The sequence below is a fragment of the Cicer arietinum genome, chromosome 1 (assembly GCF_000331145.2).
Source record: "Cicer arietinum cultivar CDC Frontier isolate Library 1 chromosome 1, Cicar.CDCFrontier_v2.0, whole genome shotgun sequence".
NCBI classification, from domain to species: Eukaryota; Viridiplantae; Streptophyta; class Magnoliopsida; order Fabales; family Fabaceae; genus Cicer; species Cicer arietinum.
The window spans coordinates 3,972,512-3,993,050 of NC_021160.2; the positions used below are offsets into that span (position 1 = coordinate 3,972,512).

General features: G+C 33.7%; 1 protein-coding gene across 5 annotated transcripts in view; it reads right to left on the minus strand.

Annotated features, from left to right (window-relative positions):
- Positions 1–16,568, minus strand: part of LOC101506225 (ABC transporter C family member 2-like) — a 16,872-nt gene extending 304 nt beyond the window's left edge. Inside the window, exons 1-28 of one of the 5 annotated variants that reach the window (XM_012712860.3) lie at positions 16,422–16,568; positions 15,211–15,632; positions 14,906–15,084; positions 13,336–13,375; positions 12,736–12,892; positions 12,296–12,410; positions 12,126–12,206; positions 11,814–11,838; positions 11,143–11,199; positions 10,931–10,996; positions 10,535–10,609; positions 10,282–10,389; positions 9,477–9,611; positions 8,995–9,101; positions 8,783–8,876; positions 8,063–8,230; positions 7,637–7,777; positions 7,101–7,301; positions 6,230–6,328; positions 5,958–6,110; positions 5,397–5,776; positions 4,650–4,830; positions 4,195–4,518; positions 3,339–4,095; positions 2,832–2,953; positions 1,213–1,458; positions 412–829; positions 1–95 (exon numbers count right to left, since the gene is read on the minus strand). In XM_012712860.3, the coding sequence (XP_012568314.1) occupies positions 1–95; positions 412–829; positions 1,213–1,458; positions 2,832–2,953; positions 3,339–4,095; positions 4,195–4,518; positions 4,650–4,830; positions 5,397–5,776; positions 5,958–6,110; positions 6,230–6,328; positions 7,101–7,301; positions 7,637–7,777; positions 8,063–8,230; positions 8,783–8,876; positions 8,995–9,101; positions 9,477–9,611; positions 10,282–10,389; positions 10,535–10,609; positions 10,931–10,996; positions 11,143–11,199; positions 11,814–11,838; positions 12,126–12,206; positions 12,296–12,410; positions 12,736–12,892; positions 13,336–13,375; positions 14,906–15,084; positions 15,211–15,543 (4,857 nt within the window). In that variant the 5' untranslated portion in view covers positions 15,544–15,632; positions 16,422–16,568. The other 4 variants (XM_012712869.3, XM_073369415.1, XM_012712862.3 and 1 more) reach the window with 4 other exon arrangements.
- Positions 16,569–20,539: the final 3,971 nt, after the last annotated feature.

Genomic DNA, 20,539 nt, shown 5'->3' on the forward strand with positions numbered 1-20,539 from the left:
CGTATCAACTTGATCAAAGTTAATTGATTTATCATCAAAACTATAGTCTGATTGATGGAGCCTGTTCCTGGCCAATCTGCTCATCATAGCAAGACCTGATACAAGGGCAGAATATTAATATTCATTCTTTGAAATGCTAGTATGTTATCATCAGAATTCGTAAATTATCCGAGAAAAGTGACTTGCCAATTTTAAAAACTCCACGGCATAGGAACACAATATTGAGAATCATTTAACAGCTTACTAATGTGGGGCCACTTTGGTGTGACCATTGGAATTAATGCTTTCTTCAGACACTCATGTTGCATGGGGATAATTTATTGTTATTTTTGTCTTTTTGGGTTTGTTGTACTTTACATGATCACTCACTTTGCACATGAAGGATGTGTAAAAGATGGAACAAAACTATACCTTCAATCATCTTGTAAAGCGATGACCACCATCCTTCAGGGGATATTTGGCGTTGGTTTAAAGATTCCTCAATTTCTTTATCATGCTTCCTTTCCAAAACACCCTGCAAAGTTATCAGAGCATCCTTTGTCTTATTGAGAATACTATTCTCATCTTCTACTTCCAATCGTTGTAGATCATTCTGCGATGAAGTGAGACTGACAGCAAGAGCAAACTGAGCTGCGGCAGCCCACCGAGAAGAAGCTAGCCATTTTCTCTGACCATCCAGATGCTTGTTCTCTTCTCTTTCTGTCTTGTCACCGCCATGTACTAAGCTGCGTAAGTATTGGGCATTTGCAGCTCCTGTACTTTGCACCATCTTAGAAAAAGCACTACTCTCATTTGACAGCAGCTCCTCGGGGGTATCATATTCAAGAACCTTTCAAATATAAAGTTAGCATCAGTGCAGCATTGAATCAAACAAACATCAGTTTAGAGATTTAGAGTCAACTTTAAGCCCCGTCTGAATTCATAACGATGACTTGTTCAAAATTTCAATTTTTTTTACTAAAACTTCCAATGACATTGGTTTAAGACCGGACACAGAATCAACAACTAATTTATTAGTCTCATTTCAACCTTCCCCAGCTATTGAGAAATAAGAATCCATCATGCCAACTAAATTTTCAAAAAACACATTGCATCAAAAAGAGCCATTTAATATTGTCATTTTAGTACAAGTTACTCCAGTGCCAAAGGATTTTAACCAATTATATGACTTAGCCAGCTAGATGGTCTGAACTTTGACTATTTAGTGCATACCTTGCCTCCATCAAGCAAAATAATCCTATCACAATCAATAATGGTGTTGAGGCGATGAGCAATAATGAGCATTGTACAGGATTTAAATTCCTCTCTGATTGTTTTCTGTATGAGTGCATCTGTTCTGACATCAACAGCTGCAGTTGCCTCGTCAAGTACTAAAATCTTCGATCTCCGCAGCAAAGCCCTGGCAAGACTTAACAGTTGCCTCTGTCCAACACTGAAGTTCTCGCCTGCCTCAGATACCTTGACACAGAATACTTTCATTAATGAAAAGTGGATGGGCAGATAAAGATCTCTACAAAATCTCACAACATGCTCAGGCAAATGCACCACAAATTAGGGGTGAAAATAGGTCACAAAACCCCACAGAGCATGAGGCACAACCTACATTATACATAATTCTTTATTTCCTCCGTACAATGAATGTCATTTTAGTAAAAAAAGTTTATATCAAAATGAATGTCATTTATAATTTTCAATGCAATTTTAATTTTTTTTTCTTCTATTCTACCCTTCAATTATTACAATATACGCAACTTCAAAGCATTATTATACTTTGTATTAATAATAATGAAAAACACACCAATAATAATGAAAAACGCAACTTCTAAAGATGAATAGTTTGATAAAATGACTTCTCTCTTTCTTCTAATTATTACATTTTTTAATATGTGTGAAAAAACCTTAAACAACACTTATTGTGAGACGGAGAGAATACTAGATAAGGCCATGGTTCTTTGAAAAAATCTATTTAGCTAAATAAAAGTCATCCTATAAAGCATCTAAAGAGTTTCTTTGGCCTAACATACCGGTATAAAGTCATCCTAAAAGTCATCACTTCTTGTTGTTGCCGGTATAAATGTTTTTTAAATGTGTTAAAATCATATACTTTTTATTTTTAACCCTTATAAAAAAGACTTAAAGATATTGGCTTACATGAAAGATTTGAGTCAAAAAGTATATTTAGTTATAAAATTGTGCTCTATTTATAGAAAAATGCGCTTTCAGAAGGCTTTCATGTCACCAAACTAAAAATATTAGGTTAGTTGTAACAAAAAAAGAAGATTAGGTTAGACATTAAAAAAAACTTAGATCTCATAAACAAGACAGTTTTAATCCTAGAAAGCTCAACATAACATGGTAGACTTTGACCTTTATTTATCATGCTATCAAGAAGTAATTATTTACTTTTTAGCTGTGTTGTTTGCTACAAAAACTTTCACAAGATTTTTTTAGGAAAGAGGGATAATCATTGATAGGATAAGAAGCTAATTACAAAATAATATTTGAAAACTGATATTTCGTGCAGAGATTCTTTAACAATCAGTAGTTTTCTTTATAATTATTCATATAATCTGTATTTTATCATGCATAAGTTTGTCTTCTTTAGCCTATTAGTCCAAGTATAGTTTGTCTTGAAATAATGAACACATAATCAGACATGTGCAGAGCAAAAAGAGGATGAATTCAATAATAATCAAATTCAATTATACAATGCATTGGAGAAGAACTTAAACATTAAAATGTCTTAAATAAAAAGTAAAGAATGAAATCATTTCAGTCAATATATTTATTAACACAATCATGTCTCTAACAAAGCACGGGTTAGAAATTACCTCGGCATCCAGCCCCAAAGAATTCCTCCTTATCACATCCTTCAAATGTGCCCTCTCCAGAGCCTCCCAGAGGTCAGCATCATTGTGTTCAGTAAATGGATCAAGATTAAATCGCACAGTTCCTATAAAGAGTAAGAGGACCTCAATGTTATAACAGTGACATTTAATTTTCATATTTTAATTTTACTTACCTACAAGACATCAACTAAGAAGTTAAAAGATTCTCATGTTACAACAAATCAGAATTTCAGGACTATACAAATAGACCAAATAACTCCTGATAGAAAACAAGGTTGAGCCTAGCCTAACCACTCAAGCAATTATGAATATTTGTTCCTGGATTTGTCATCAGTGTTTTCAATCATGAGGTCAAGTAGCTCACCAAACATGCGTTGCATTTTCCAATCATACTGAAATTTTTAATTAACTTTCATGAAAATGTGTTTATCCTTAGCCCTGATTACTTTTTAATTGGATTGTCTTTCAAAAAGATGATTTCTTAAATACCTGAAAAGAGAACAGGAGATTGTGGTATAATGCCAAGAACTTTCCGCAAATCAGCCAGCCCAAACTTAGCAATATCATGATCATCAATTAATATTCTTCCCTTTTCCAATTCCACGATTCGAAACAGGGCATTTAGCATGCTGGATTTTCCTGCGCCAGTCCTCCCAACGATGCCAACCTTATCGCTTGGAAAAATTGTGAAAGATATGCCATGCAGCACAGGAGGAAGTTCAGGCCTGTAGCGAAGAACAACTTCTTCAAATTTGATGGAGCCTGAGGAAGGCCACCCAGGTGGAGGGCGATTATCATCAATCACAGAAGGAGCCTCCGAAGGCAAATCAATGTAAGTTCCAATCCGCTCGACAGAATTTAAACTATTCTCAGCCAAACTTGCAAGTCTGAGCACACCGGTGAGCAAGCTAGTAATATTCAAAGCATAACTGAGAAGTAATCCCATGGTGGATGCAAATTCTTGCTGGTTCTCTGCTCTACCATTCTGCACCACGGCGAAGGTTGCAGTGAACCATATCATGAGGCCTCCTAGGGTTTCCAATCGGATCGCAAGCCATCGGTTTCCGCTTAAGTTTACCAGCGTGAACCGAATGTTGTTGTCCATGGATCTCCCGTTGATATCCGCCATTCGATCATAAGCTTTGTAAGCACGAATCGTTGATAGACCATTCAGCGCTTCCCCAAATTGTGCATAAACAGGAGATCTGCTAATGGAATCCAATCGCTTTACTTCACGAGCAGTGCTCTAACAACAACAAAATCATTTGATTTATTATCTACAATTATTACAGGACAATGTTCAGGGATTCAACAAATAAATGCAAGAACACGGTGTTTATTATACCTGATAGTATAAATATGCTCCATAGAACAATACCAACAATGGCATTATGGCCCACAAGGACATTGTGCTCACGATCCCTATCAGGACGAAGGTCGAAAGAAGTTGGGAAATTTGACCTAAAAACATGTTGACAAATGGAGCCACATTACGATCAATATCACCTAGATCTTTTGCAAACCTATTGATGACCCTTCCGAGTGGATTTGTGTGGAAAAAGACCATCGGAGCTCGTAAGATGGAGTGAAGCATGGCTTCATGCAGCCTTCTAGCAGCATAAAGACTTGATATGATTAACCAGTAAGAATTAGTTAGAGTCACCAAAACCTGGTAAGGACAAGGAAAAATTCCAAATTAGTATCTACCATGTGCATGCATAAAACTCTTCATTACTTTGAGCAAAACGATTGACTGCAACACATGAATCTACTTTCCATTTTATGAGAGAATTATTATACCTGACCAAATGATAGAGTTGCATAGATGAGATTGTAGAAGGCGGGATTATAACCCTCTACAGTACTCTGATCAGTCCAGTGGCTTAACCATGTGCTACTTGACACTCGTAACGTTTCACTTAAGAAATAGCATCCAAATAGTACTAGAACAACCCAAGAGCCTCCTAATGCATTTTTGTACCTAAAACAACACCACATTAAACATACAGAAAGGCCAAAAGAAGCATGATTAAAATTTGCACCATATTCCACTTTCTTATAGATGTTCGTTATCATGATTATCTTTACCTATATATAAAGGGAATATCAAATTTTGGTGTAGCTTTTTTCTTTCAATTTTATCCTTTATTTAAATTATTTTATTTATAATTTTACCTTTCTTTATCCAATCAAATATATATAGTTGATACCAGGTTTTTGTGTCGTCTTTTTTTCTTCCAATTTTACTCTTTATATAAACTATTTTATTTACAATTTTATCCATCTTTACCCAATCAAATAGCTAGTTTTTTTAAAAATATTCACATAAAATTTTGTAACTCGAATAAGCAAAAACCCTAATACGTAAGAATGGCAATGCAGCATGGAGAATAAGCCATTTCACAATGTGAGCGTGAGCACAGGTGCATGTGTATGAGCACAGGTGCATGCGTATTGTGAGGTACCATCATCTAGTATGTCACTACAGCAAAGACGTGAGCCACAATATTTTAATTGATATTATACTTATTCATTTAATCTTGTTACCTCGTTAGAACATTCCAACTGACAACACCTGTTTCCCGTTCTTCCTGTTTAATAAGGATAGATTTTCCTCCTTTTGGTTTATTTTCACTCTTTGCATGATTGTTAACTGCTCCATTGACCACTGGTTTTGAAGAGGATTTCTGATCAGTAGCTTCAATATCTACCTTTTCTTCTTCATACTCCTCCATTTTCCCCGCATTTTCCATCAGCTTTTGGAACAACAGTCCCTGGCTAGAGAGTTCCTCAAAAGTCCCTTCCTCCTTCACCATACCTTCATGGACCAAAATGATTCTATCAACCTGGGAAAGGAAATGCAGCTGATTTGTAACAAGAACTCGAGTCTTCCCTCTCAACTCTCCCTTTATACATTTATCAAAAACCTGAAATGATACCGGAATGCACATTAGACAAAGTTAAGACAGTATCTGATTTGCAAGCATAAAATGACGGAAACAACACCACAAACAGCATAGATTTACTTGAGTTGCTATTAGAACACTGTAGGAATAAAAACATAAAAACACCATTAAGTAATGTGGAATCACTTAGAATGAAGTTAACCTGTCTAGCGACATGTGCATCCAGTGCACTTAGGGGGTCATCAAAGACGAGCACATCAGAATTGGAGTAGACAGCTCTAGCCATGGATACTCTCTGCTTCTGGCCACCGCTGATGTTTACCCCTCTTTCACCAATTTCAGTTAGGTCACCGCCCTAGTCATTAAGCATGTGATAGAAAGAAAGAGAAAGGACCACCAAATTATAAACAAAAGATTTAAATTAAACACCCATTGCAACCAATCAAATTCTACAACACTCGTGTATATACTCACAGGTAGTAACTCAAGGTCGTGTTGCAGTTCAGTCACATTTATTGCCCTTTCATATCTTATTGGGTCAAAGGCAGAACCAAACAAAACATTATCCCGTACCTGTAGAAATAAAATATATCAGTCACCTCCCCATTAGAAAAAAAAAACGATAATAATCGAATGGAAAATAAGATATACTCACACATCTTCATGCTTAATAGCATTTGTTTAATTTCATGATGTAAAACACATGATAATGAATGAACAATAGACAAGATCCAATTCCCAACTTATTGGATTAATAACAACCTATTAATTAATTAATTATATAATGCTATTAACTGGTGGTGAATAATGGCAGAGACCAACCATCATATAAGATAGAGAAAAACTCAAGTCCCACATAGAATAAAGATAGGGCCTAATATGTGTTTATAAAGAGTGACACCTCTCACTTTACAAGTTAGTTTTGTAGGAATGAGTTAAACCCATAAAAACCTAATATGGCATCAGATCCTATTCATCAATCCACCCACCATATATATTCATGCACCAATCCCAATAGTGATGGGTTTGAGAAGGGGGTGTATTGGGAAAAACCTAAGTCCCACATCGAATAAAGATAAGACATCAAATGTGTTTATAAGGAGTGGAACCCCTCACTTTACAAGATTTTGTGGGGATTAGTTAGACTCAATATAAAAATATGATATGAGATAACAGCATAAGGCTGATTTTATAAGCCAGCATTTTGTATTCACCGTTTTAGAGCTTGTTTAGTGAATTCCTGTTTACATTTCTACTTGTTTTCTCCCTCAACATCTTCCCATATTCTTTCTCCCAAGTTGTAAAAAGTCTGAATTGTTCTAAATAGAGCATATTATTAACTTACAGTTGCATTAAAAATCCATGAAACTTGGGGTACATAAGCTACTGTCCCTCTCATAACAGCAGTTGAATCTGCAATTGGAGGAAGTTCTCCAAGCATTGCAGATATGAGTGACGTCTTCCCTTCTCCTGTGCTGCCAACAACAGCAACTAGGCTACCAACAGGTATATCCAAATTTATGTTAGACAATGTTTCCCTCTCTGCCTGAAAAATGAAAAAATATATCAGAGATTCTTCTACAGAAAATTCAAAAGCAAGAACATCTCCAATTCCTAATGTTATCAAAATGAAAAATAATTCTTCCATACAATGCTTATTATCTTAAAACAACACTGACATACAATCAATTTCAATTTTGTTTCAGCAAGATGAAAAAATGACAAAGCAAATTGGTAAAAAGGGATACAAAATACAAAAATATTTGTTTTTCAGCTTGAGAGTACTAATTAATATATCATTTATGCAAATAGTACATCTAAATATGAATCTGTACATATTGATAAAATATGCAAGCAAGTGATGACAAAAAGATAGTGGACCTTTGCATCCCAAGAGAAGTATCCGTTCCTGATCGAGATGGCTGGTAGCTCTGGCTCAAGAGGTGGATTTGGTAGAAGTATTCTCTCTTCAGCTAAGAGCAACTCTTCCAGACGTTTCAACGATACATTTGCATTGACGACCTTTAAAACAAAATGAAGAATCAGACCAGCATGAACTCCATCAATCTATTTTGGTGTGGTGTTCATTCATTCATTCATTCATTTAAGAAGACAATGGTAAATCTAAATAAGCTTTATTTTTTCCCTTTTTATGGCCATTTACTAAACAGGTGAACTCTGGTTCTGTAATTTATGAAAAAAAGCTGTAGAAAAAGAAAAAGAAAAACAGAGACGTAAAGAGAGAATACAAGAACATAGGATAAGGTGCCCTGCTGTAAAAACTAAGGAAAGTGAAAAGGAAATAACCTGAGTTATAATATTCGGAAGCATGAAGAGAGGAAATCGTAGCACAGCAAACAGAGAAAGCGATGTGAAAGCTCTTGCAGGTGTCAAATCCCCTCCAAGCAAGGTGAAAACTCCAAACGAAATCACAGTTACGAAAACTGGAATGCTATTTAGTATAAATGAATTACACTGCCAAGAAGGATTCAATCAAGGGATGGAGTCAAGAAGCAATACCAGGAAAAAAAATACTTAGAGGTTTTCATGATTAATACTTGTTTTCCATGCTCAATGCTAAATACTAAATACTAATATTTCAAGAAATTGCAACTGCTGAACACTATCAATCATCAATTATTATAATAATTCAGCAATATTGTGCTTCTGGTTTCTCTCACTCAACACTACTATTTAGGCATTATTATGATTTATTTCCTAATTTCCCTATTTATTTATTTATGATTATAGGAGCCTTGGTCTTTTGTATCAAGCAAGCCATTATCAAGTTACTATTCAGATATTATCAATAATATTCAAAGGCCTTATTATTTATGTTCTCTTTTAATCTAAAACCCCAAATTTGAACAAGGTCCACACGAGTGCAGCCTGAGCATATGCATGAAATACAGAAATTAGTTTCTTTAGGGTAGCCAAGACTGATCTATTCAATGAAGCAAAACTAAATAAACTGCAAAACAAATAATGGTCGGAACATAAATATCTTGAATCAGTTTCATTCCATACCGCTCCAAGTAACGATGCTTTTCGAAACCATGATAATTCATCATTTCGTACATTCACTACTCTAGACTGGAAACTACTCTCCCATGCATAACATCTATAAGCCAAGTCCACATAATCAATAAAAAAACAGTTAGAAGTAAACAATTTATAAAGAAAAAATATTATATTATTATATATACATATAGTTAAATCATCCATGGCAAAAGTCATACTTTACAGTGTCCATAGCAGCCAAAATTTCATTCATGAGACCGATTCTCTTGTCTGTGCGTTGTAATCCTTCCTTAGATAGCTTCTGCATTCTGCTGATGATTAATGTCTGCATCCACAAAACATGTCATTATTCATGCTTTAAGTAAGCTGCCATGATGATTGAATAAAAGTCAGACCACAGATAACATGCCAGAGAATCCCCCCACAATACAATTACTAATCTATATTATTAGCTAGTGAAAGATACTTATTTGGTGCTTCAAAAAGTAAATTAATATCAGAACACCTTATTACCTTGATGGGAGGAGACAGAAGAAAGGAATCGGATCAAAGGTAGGGAGAGAGGAAAGGGAAAACATTATAATAGAATCGGATGCACTAGCTTAATTTATTTGCAATGCCTGAGAATGTATTTATACTAAAAAAAATTGGTGCAGTGCAAATGTAGTATAAATTAAGTAAGCAGGTGAATGGTTTGTACCTGTAATGGAAACATGAGAACTAGCAACATAGCACCAATAAGCGAAGCAACACCTAGTTCTTGGTAAAGAAGAACCATAGCAACAGTAATTCGAAAGGGAGCTGACCACAAAGTGTGAAGTGATTGGCATATTTGCTGTTCAAGGGAATAAAATAGTAAAGATGTTAATTGCAAGGAGTCAGTATTACAATGTCAAACATATTATTGAGAAAATTGAGCGTACAAAAATTTCAGTAAGTTGTTTACAAGAGAAATTATATTTTGGGCTCCACAACCATTTCCATATAATAGAAAAATTTCCCACAGTAATAATAAATCCATTTCTATTTTCATTAAAATGATACCTGAACAAACTAAAAGCTGTTTCGGTCAAACCAGGTTTAAAATAAACTGGGTTGTTTCCTCTTAGTGGTGAAGTTTTGGTTTGTCCTTCCACTCTAGAGTATCTATAGTTAGTGGGATTGCAAGTCTCAAAAGAATACAAAATAGATGAAATTATTTGACAACTTTGATATAATTGTTTGTTAACTACAGATAAAGTTGTTGATTGGTCAAGTAATCTATAGTTTGACAATTGCCACCACGAGACGTGTAATTTAAAATTTCAGTTTCAAGTAGGGCTTAGTTTGATATAATAGGTTATTATGTATGTTTCCAACTAAAACCATTTATTAAAGATGCATGTTCCAGTCAAATCCAGTATTGTCCATATTTAACGGCTTCAAAATCAGGTGGATCTTTCATACCAATCAGCAGTAACAATTAGTATCGATATTGGACGGTAGGGAGGAAAGCAGAATCATACCTGAAGTGACTCAGCATCAGTAGTCATCAAGTTGGTAATTTTTCCAGATGCAAATTGCTTTCGCGCTTCATGAGTAAGCCTTAGAGACTTACGAAATACGGCGGCCACCTAAAAGGAAGAAAAATGGAACGCCCAACTCACCATGTTAAGTGCAACTGAGTAAGCATGAATATCAGAAAATTAACCTTTAGGCAGCTATTGCCTCATTGTTTGGAAGGAAGTGAAATTTTATTTGGACAGAAAAATGAATTACCAGCGTTGATCTCAGCCGAAAACCAACACGCATGACATTCTGAAAATATTGAGCTTCACATAACACCCCAAAGACCTACCAAACAAAATTTCAGATAGATCTTAGTTAAATCTCCCAAAAATTATATATTACTTGACTTATCAAGCCACCATGGAGACCGGCCCAGTTTACTTAAAACCAAAACCATCTTTATGGTTTATCATCGTTAATAAACATGCAGAAGCAACTACGAAACAGGTACAAGAATTGCAGTTGAATTTTTGTAATCCAAAAGAAGCAGTAATATCATCAAACGGAGCAAATAAATAAATCAAGCATCAGAATTTTTGGCTTCACAATGCATTCAATAAAATCCAAATAAAAGCAAAGGAATATTTAATCACATTTGTAACATACCACTCCAAGAAATATTGAAAAGGCATAAATGTAGCCCATCCCGGCCGGATCACCATTTTGCATAGACTGCAGACAATCAATAGGACAAGTCAAATAACATTAAGAAAATTGTCAAACATTAATAATACTAAAGTATTTAGAGAATAATAGTGCCAGTGTATGTAATACATTATAGGTTGATCTTCTATTAATCTTGTTCTAGTGGTACTAACCTGTAGAAGCTGATTCAATATAAGTGGGCCCGTAAATTGGGAAAGATCATTGCCAATCTACATATTGTAAACAGGAGAACAAATAAATTAGATGTAAAATTCTCAACTACACAGTTCCATCATGCTAAAGTACCATTGCAAATCATCAAAAGCAAATCTCCTCACAGATTTCACATTGGAAGTATAATATCAGATAGCCAGTAAAAGTCTGAACAATTACATAGCTTTGCAACCAGCACATCACTAGATGCCAGTGACGTCTAATACCAACTTAAGTTGATAGTTGATATGATGGTACCATCTTATTTGATGCATATGTATTTTAAGAATCATTCCGCGCAGCAGTAGGTATATATGAAAAACTAATCACCGATTTATAATGAAAGTGTTCTATATAATACCTTGCAGGACCATCAGGACATCATACATAGTTTAATGTGCAGAAAACTCCAAATGGTCCAAATATGTGGCAAACTTTTGGCCAAGGTGTAGACATAAATCTACTCCTAACACATTCAATTATTTGAAACATACAAAATTTTGTTTTATTGAGAATTCATATCAAATGCTGAATGTCAAAATCTTCACAAAGAGAACAGTATATTATGTCAAATCATGTTAGAAGCATTGTTCATCAATGACAACTAATTGACGGGAAAAAAGTGCATTACCTTGAAAAAGCCTCCAAACCAAAACCTACAGAATCAAAAGGAAATATAAATCAAATGAAATGCAGATAAAAGCAAATAATTAGCCATTATAAAATCAACAAGTTATTTCTTGAGCATCTAGCGCTAATTAGGAGTGAGCTGGCTACCGGCAATTTACATACAATATGCTTCAACCTACAGTTTCTCTATATTATCTTTATCTACCTACAATTTTGCCGAACTATTGTTTTCTCTCTTCACTTTTTCAACAGGGAAAAATATTGTATTGAAACAAAAAAAAACATCAATCTGCAAATCCTTATTTATCCATACCTTCCTCCAAGGCTTGCATTCAATGCTCTCAAAAGCCAAGGTTTTGACTTCTGAGACTCCTCGGCCCAACATTTCTGGAATCTGCAGATCCAAGATGTATAATATAATGCAAAATTGAAACAATAACTTCAGCAGAAAGAAAAAAAATATGTAGGAGAAACAAAACATACTTATTGTGCAATGCCTCTGTCCGATCCCATGTATCTAATTTCCATACATCTTTCTCTGTAAGTGGTCTTTCATATCCTAGTCTCATGATGGGATTCATCCAAGAAAAAAGTATCCCTGCAAAAGGAACAATTCAAAAAGTGTTAACATCGCATACACTATGATCAGAGTTTTCACAATGCTACCTTCAAAATTGATGACCACAAAAAAAATTATTCTAAGAATAATTCTAACCAAATACAGCATATCTTATCAATTTTTACTTGAGTGGTAACATTTAATACCAACTGTGACAAACACAGAAAAATTAATAGCTTATTCAGCATAGAGTGACTGTTCAGATCCCTCTTCACAAAGACTTCTAATGCATTTTCCAATAGTACACTACAAATAATATTCCCAACTGTTGGAACTAATATTTCATTAATGTTTATATACGTACTTGACAATAAGTTAGCTCGCGCTTCAGGACATATCAGCTCTCCGTCAGGGAGTTCATCGTATGCAGCATCAGTAACCATTTCACTAGCAATGGCAGTATAACCTGGATAAGGATCCAGAGTAGGAACGTACACAAGCAAAAGTATTCCAAACAAAACCTGGACCCAAGAGGAGATAAATATTACTTTCCTTAAAATAAAGAGATGTAATTGAGGGAAAATACAAGTAGAGGGAGGATAAGATGCCCTCCAAAACAAGTAGAAATTTCACGGACTCTATGCTTTCTGCTGTCCCTACATATTCCTTTTTAAAACACATTACAAGTTTATGCCACCAAACAATTCAAAAGAGAAAGCTCATATTTCAACAAAGGTCCACTCTGAACCAATTAAGAAAGCCACATTCAACTCTAGACACAAAGTAGCATTGCTTTTGAAAGCTTTGCAAGGGCCACGAAAGTCATCAGAAGCCTAATGCTAGCTTCAAAAGTGTGTTTCGGATTTGCAAACAGAACATTAAGTATCAACCAGCACGTTAGTTTAACAATTTAACCAAAAAAACACAACCAATGATCACACTAAATTTGAAGAGTGCAGAATACCTGGCAGACCACCTCACTGATGTATAAATACAACACCGATCTGTAAAGGGAACAAAAATGTTAGATTGAGAAAAACATAGAACGGAAAAATTTATGGCCTTAACATGAATGAGATGAAAAATATTGATTGCTTCATTCTCATTGCTTGATATGCCTAGTTATACAGTAATATTAATAATGCATGTGATTTGACGGTCCCTTTTTAAAAAATATTGACTTAAAAATGGAATGAAAGAAATAGGAGATGGATCACTTCACTTTTGGGTGAGTAGGGGAGAGGAATAGAGTGTAGGTCATGAAATAAGGATGACAATAATAATGTAATACAATATACACACAACACAAACAAAACAATTACAGGGTATGCATGTGTATGATAATCCCAGTTTAGATCTGCACAACAATAAGATACAAACAAGCTTTTAGAATTAAAACATTAGTTTAAAAGGAGACTAAAATAAAATCCAAAGGTAGCTTTTGATTCTTAATACAAATTTATTTCAGGGTGGGTTGATACATCAATTTTTGGAGGAATGGGGAAAGGAAAACAAGTATACAGATTGCAAGTTTAGCAAAGGACAAATAAATTCTATTAACGTGAAAAATGGACCACATACATTACAACAGGTCTTACACTATAAGTGCCTTGGGTCTACCATTTAAAGCAATGAGGAAATAAAGGGAGAGGTCGGCTATATAATTTAGATAGGGCAGATGAAATAGAAGAGTATTGGGTTGATTAACAATAGAAAAACATCTCAAACAGGAAAATTTTGTTCTAGTTAGTAGTTATAACACTCGCAGTGTTGTATGGAGCTGATTGTTGAGTGATATAAAACCAACAAGAAAATATACTTAGTTTATTGAATATATGAAAATGTTTAGATGTATTAGTAGCTACACAACAAGACAGTATATAATTAAAAATACATCATTACAGAGAAATTTGGGACAGCTCCGACAGTATAGAAAATGATAGAATCATCTTATGTAGAGCTTGAATGAAGAAGATGTGTAGCAAGATCAATAAGGATAGTAGACTAGATGAAGTACAACCCAATAGTTAGAGGTAAAGAGAGATCGGAGAAAGCTATGGGTCAAACTATTAAGAGAGATTTACAGATAAATGATCAATAATTTGGAGCTAATATATAAAGGACTTTATGGCATCAACTGTTCCATGTAACCAACTCCACCTAGTGAGAAAAGGATTGGTTGATATTGTTGTCATTGGTGTATGGGAGAATAAGGACTTGGAAAAGGCTTGAGTATTTTATTTTGAAAAAAAAAACAAATTCATATAGATGGGTACATAATAAGAGGGTCCAGAATCATCCCAAGGCTATAGAGAAACCTTTAGCGTATTGATCAGCTTGTTTGTTATCTTTTTTCAGCTTTTCTAAAGATGATATCATGTCTTATTTTTGTACTCCTGCTGGATTTGTGTCTCTAATAACGTTTAACCTTGCTGGGAAAAAAACAGATTTTATTGAAGTCTCAATAGATCGTGTGCATTGCACCACTATTAGCCAACAAGACACACAACATAACAAATGTGATATGGGCAAACCTGCTATACAGTTCCTGCACTGAAAGGACAAAATTGATCATAACGGCATCCCCTACAATAGCATAAATCAAACCAAATCGAACAAACCATCGGAATTCACGGATGTAGACTTTAGTTTCAATCGCAAGCAAAATCAGCATAGAGCACCAAGCAAGAGCCTCAACAATCAGTGAAATTATCTGTCAATAGATGATATTACAGCTTTAATTATCATAGTCAACATCTGCTAGAAAAGGTCTAACCAGATATGAAACTTTAACAAAATAAAAAATAATGAAATCATAGAAACATGTGCAATAGCTCACCTCAAATGGAGCAAGTTGAGTCTCCCCATCTAAATTTAGAACTGATATTCCCATGATCAATCTGTATAAAGGCTCTGCCATACAATATGCAGCCAAAACCCCAATCACATAATTGTAGATGTTTGACCTTAAACGATACCTTTTGGTTTTGAAATCCTTCTTAATCAACCATATGCGATAAATGCACAACGCTAGAACTACCAAATGAGAAACACCAATCACCAAAGAGTCAACCGCACAAGGAGTGTAAGCACCAAATGCATTCTGGACTGTTCTTGTCCACACTCCATTAGCAACCGGCTGACAATACCAAACCAACGGCTCAAAAGCCATTTTTAACAACAGCTTTGGTGAAAGAACTCAAGTTCAAGCACTACACATCAGCACAAAATGTTCCTCTCTCTCCTCTTCAAATAATGAACCTAATCCAAATAAAAGTAATAATAAGCATCACAATCACTTGTTTATGCATGAATTATCCTCAAATGAATAAAAAATCATAAAACCAAGCATTCACATTTCACTACTTTCCCCACCTAATATCTAGAAAGAAATATTTGACCACCTGAATTGCCACATTTTCCTACGATAACTAACAAAATTCATTTCTACTTTTGTTTACCTCAATTTTTTATTATAGATAAAAAGTTGCATCAATTTCATGAATCCCTAACGATTCTTGATTCAAAACTCATAACAGAACTAACTTAAAGAACAAATTAACAAACTACTACCAATAAAACGAGGGAAAAAAATGAAAACGATAACATAATTGCACACATATACACACACGCTACAACTTATGCCATTCCAATTTGCTAGATTAGATTTTATGAATCGAAATTCAAATCACGAACTCTAATTTGAATCTTCAGTTCACAGTCTAGTCTTCGGTGCTAATTATTTGAGCTAAGCAGAAATTAAGATAAATAAATCAACACAAAGCAACAGAGTGAAATTTAAAGTAGAATTAATTAAAAAAAAAAATAGCTAAAAGACGTGGATATGAATAAAATTTCGAAGGAGTAGAGAAAAAAAAAAAGGAACGAACGACGGGGAAACCGAGAAGTACGAACCAATGAGAAAAAGAAAACGAAAAAAGATTTTTGACGAAAAGTTTGGAAAGAGGAAAAAGTAGAGAAAAGTTTAGTAGAAGAAAACAAAGAAGAATTGGAGGATAAGAAAGAGAGAATCTATTATTTATTTCTAACCTGTTGTTGAAGTGAATGAAATGTGAGCGAGTGGAAAAAATGGAATTTGTTTGTGCTTCGTTATATGCACCTAATAATAATGAGAAAAAAAATAATTAAATTATAAAGAGAAAAACAAAATTTAAAAGTAGCGGTTGTGTTGGTGAATAGAGATGTGCGAGAATGGAATTCAAAGGCGTGCATGTATACAACACCACATTAGTTACTAGGTCGAAGTCCACACTATTATGTCTCTTTCGATGCACTATAAAAAATAGGATTTATTTAACTATCATGCGTCAGACCTTACGACTCTTTTTTTGCTTTTTATGTAAGATTTTATATCTCTTCCTAGTAACGACAAAAGATTATATTTATGTTATGTCAATCAATTTTTCTACTTACGATCACCAAAGGCTATCTACATGGAAAAGCCAATGTTTAAAATTTTAATCAAAGATCGATATTTTTTTTAAGTATATAAACTAAAGGTTTTCTTTATTTGTATGATTTTAATCCAACATAAGATGAGTTTTAAATTATACATTTATATTATTTTTTATTAAATTAATATTGACATATTATTGATTTAACGGCGAATAATGAGACAGTTTATTTATATTTTTGTATATTATTATTTATTGTTGTTAAAATTTTGAGTTATTTTTAAATATTTGATTTATATTATTATATGTGACTGTCTATTATGATATCTCTCTTTATTTATATATTTAGATTTAATTTATATACATTAGTTATTATAAAAATAATTTGTGTAGAAGGGTATGTCAATTGCTTTAACTTTACCTGCTAGGTGAGAGAGTTGCATTTACATATTCTTATCCTTTTGAATTTGAATTGTGTCATTTAGTTGCTCTTCATTATTCTCCTAATTTTAACCTTTTTTATCAAAAGAAAGCTAACGAGAGAATTCAAATCCATCTTTTTATTTGTATGTATTACCAAACAATTTTGATGAAGTTAGAGGGGTTTTGGTTAGCTTCATTTAAAATATAATATAATACAAATCAACTAATGTTAATTAGTACAATACGACAATATGAAGTGGATATTGGAAGAAAAAAAATCTAAAACGTGAGAAAGTGCCGCCATTAATTTAATTTGTGTCTCTAATGTAATATTAATATTTAATTTCGATTCACTTATTTTTAAGGTATGATGTGAGAGAAATTTTAATATAAAAGGATAAAATAATAAATTTAGACATTCAATTATTATGATTGAAAATATTTGAATGTCACATTAATTATCATTTATAAAAGTTTTATGATTTATTATTTTAGTTTTAATCATTAATGATTTGATCACATAATAAGATTCATTTCTTCTTTCACCCATTTATTATAAACGTTATGTTATTTAATATTATTTGATATGTTATATATATATATATATATTGATTACATTGCAAATGTGAGGATATAAAATGAGATATTAATTACAAGATGATTGAGAACTAATATGAGTTATATATGTGGAACGTTAACCGTATTTCTACATCTCAGGTCCAGTTCTGTATATGGAATATTCTAGAAGTATAGTTTGGTTGCATGATCTCAATGAAACGTTGATCTGCAACGAGATCCACATGAATTGCATAAATTTTTTGGAATTTTACAACAACATTAAACATGATAGTTAAATAATTTTTGGTGAATTGCACATGAATTAAATTATTTATAAATTTATGTTATTGCAAGAACCGCTATATAAATAATTTTTGTAGTTCTTGCAAAGACATTGCGCTTTAGCACTTTCGACCACTGTTCCAGCTCCGCTTGGGTTCGACGCCTTGGATATTGTTTCGTTAGACTATGGTTATAATTAAGTTTTATTATAATTGTTTGATATGTTAATGAATCTTCAACGGTAATTTTTTTAGATTAATTTTCACGATTAATCAATTATTTTGTGTAGTTTTATTTTGTTTCATTGATTTAGCATATTACTAGATTTTGATGGAAAAACAACTTGACTTCTATACGATATTTTAATCATATATAGAGTTGTAGACGTGTAAATGAAATTAAATTAATTATAAAAGAAAACTAACATCCATAACTATAACTTTTATGAAGACATCTAAACTCAATTTGGACCGTAAAAAGGTAAAAAAAAGTATAAGTCAAATCAGATGGAAATCAATTTTAAACGAACAACAGTGTTTATTTAACACTACAGAGCTTTGCGTCTGAGGCAGCACATTGTGGCACAATTTTCTATCCATAGTATAGCAATGCAGCCATAACAACGTAATGTGCTAGCACAAGGGTTATGATCTAGGAGGCATTGGAGATCATACTGGGCACATCTTCTAGGCTAGTAACTTGAATATTTCATTCGTGGAAGCAATAAGTGAAGATTCATTTCATCTTTCTTATTTGTAAGTTCATCTTCTTCATGTTCCTGTGTTACTTGTAACATCCAGAAATTTTATTTTATTTTAATATTTTACCTTATTAGGAATTGAGATAATTATTCTAAAAAATTGTCGGTTACTATTGTAATGTGTTATTTTAATTTTTAATAATAATAATAATAATAATAATAATAATAATAATAATAATAATAATAATAATAAAGGAACCGTTAAAAACAAATTTCAATGTCTTAGCTTGAAATATCACTTTCTCCATTTAATATCACGCTACCAGTTTAACGTTCCCACGTCTGGCTTAAAGTTCCCCACTTCTGCCTTAACGTTCACTCATGGTTTAACTTTCTCCACTTCTGTCAACGTTCTCCGTTTCTGGCTTAACTTCCCACTTGCTTGTTCATCCCTTTTTTGATAAAAAGGAAACAAAAAACAATTCATTCAAAAAACACTCTACCATAAAAAAAAAGGGGTTTATGAGAGAAAAAGAGAGAGACCACTTTGGTAGAAAAGACAACCACCAAAAGAGAAAAGAGATGAGTAACTCTATTCCCGAATTTGTTAAATCAGTATCAGAAAATCATCGATTGCGTATTCGTTAACCGTTAGATCGGGCTAATTTTCGGACAGCAGGTTCGCAACATTCAGACCCACGTTTTCAACGGTCGGATCGGCGAAATGACGTCCAGAGAGGGATAAACCGTGCTTGCACTGCATCAGATGTGAAATGAGTGAGACAATAATTTGTGAAGCATAATTCTAGAAACAACTTTGTTAACGGTAAGGGCATCACTCCATCCGTTTTCCTACTTGAATTATATGTGATATAAATGTATCGTGATGTTATGTATTGATTTTGTTTGTGTGTTATCTTTAAAATGAATATTAATAATGGTTGTGCTTGATATGCTCAGATTGCGGAAAATGAATGTTATATTATACGTTGTTATAATGGTTGTGTTTGACATGTTGTGGTTATTCAAGGTGATTACTTTGGGTCTAAACTAGGTTGGTTTAGAACAAGGTTGAATGATTTTGGACGTTCTGATTGAGTGGTCTATACTGTTACTAACAAAAGTGTCTACATTCATACATTCATTCATAGTCGTGTGGTGGTGCGTCCATAATTGGTTGGAGCCCACAGATCCTTGCGGGGATGTTGAGCTAGTGGTGTTGCTTGGAAGGACCCACGAAGCTCGAGTTAGTGGTGTTGCTTGGAAGGACCCACGAAGCTCGAGTTAGTGGTGTTGCTTGGAAGGACCCACGAAGCTCGAGTTAGTGGTGTTGCTTGGAAGGACCCACGAAGCTCGAGTTAGTGGTGTTGCTTGGAAGGACCCACGAAGCTCGAGTTAGTGGTGTTGCTTGGAAGGACCCACGAAATGCCCTTGCGGGGGAGGCGATATTCCGGAATCATTACATTGGCATATAGATTAAGTCATAAGGTCTGTTTGAGTATGCATTGAATTAAGTGTGATTAATCTTTTATAAAGATAAATGATACATTGTATTCCCTGATAATTGGTTGGTCGAAATAATGTTATTAACGATGTATATATTATACTGATAAATTTGTATACGATTGTATTTGTTCGTTTGGGCGAGACAATGTCAATAATGAATGAGAATGTTAATAATGAATGATGTGGATATTATGATCATGAATGTACCTGCTGCTAGTTTCGGGCGAATTAATATGTGATATTGTACTTGTTTTTATTACTGTACCTCTTAATTGTTTGGGTGA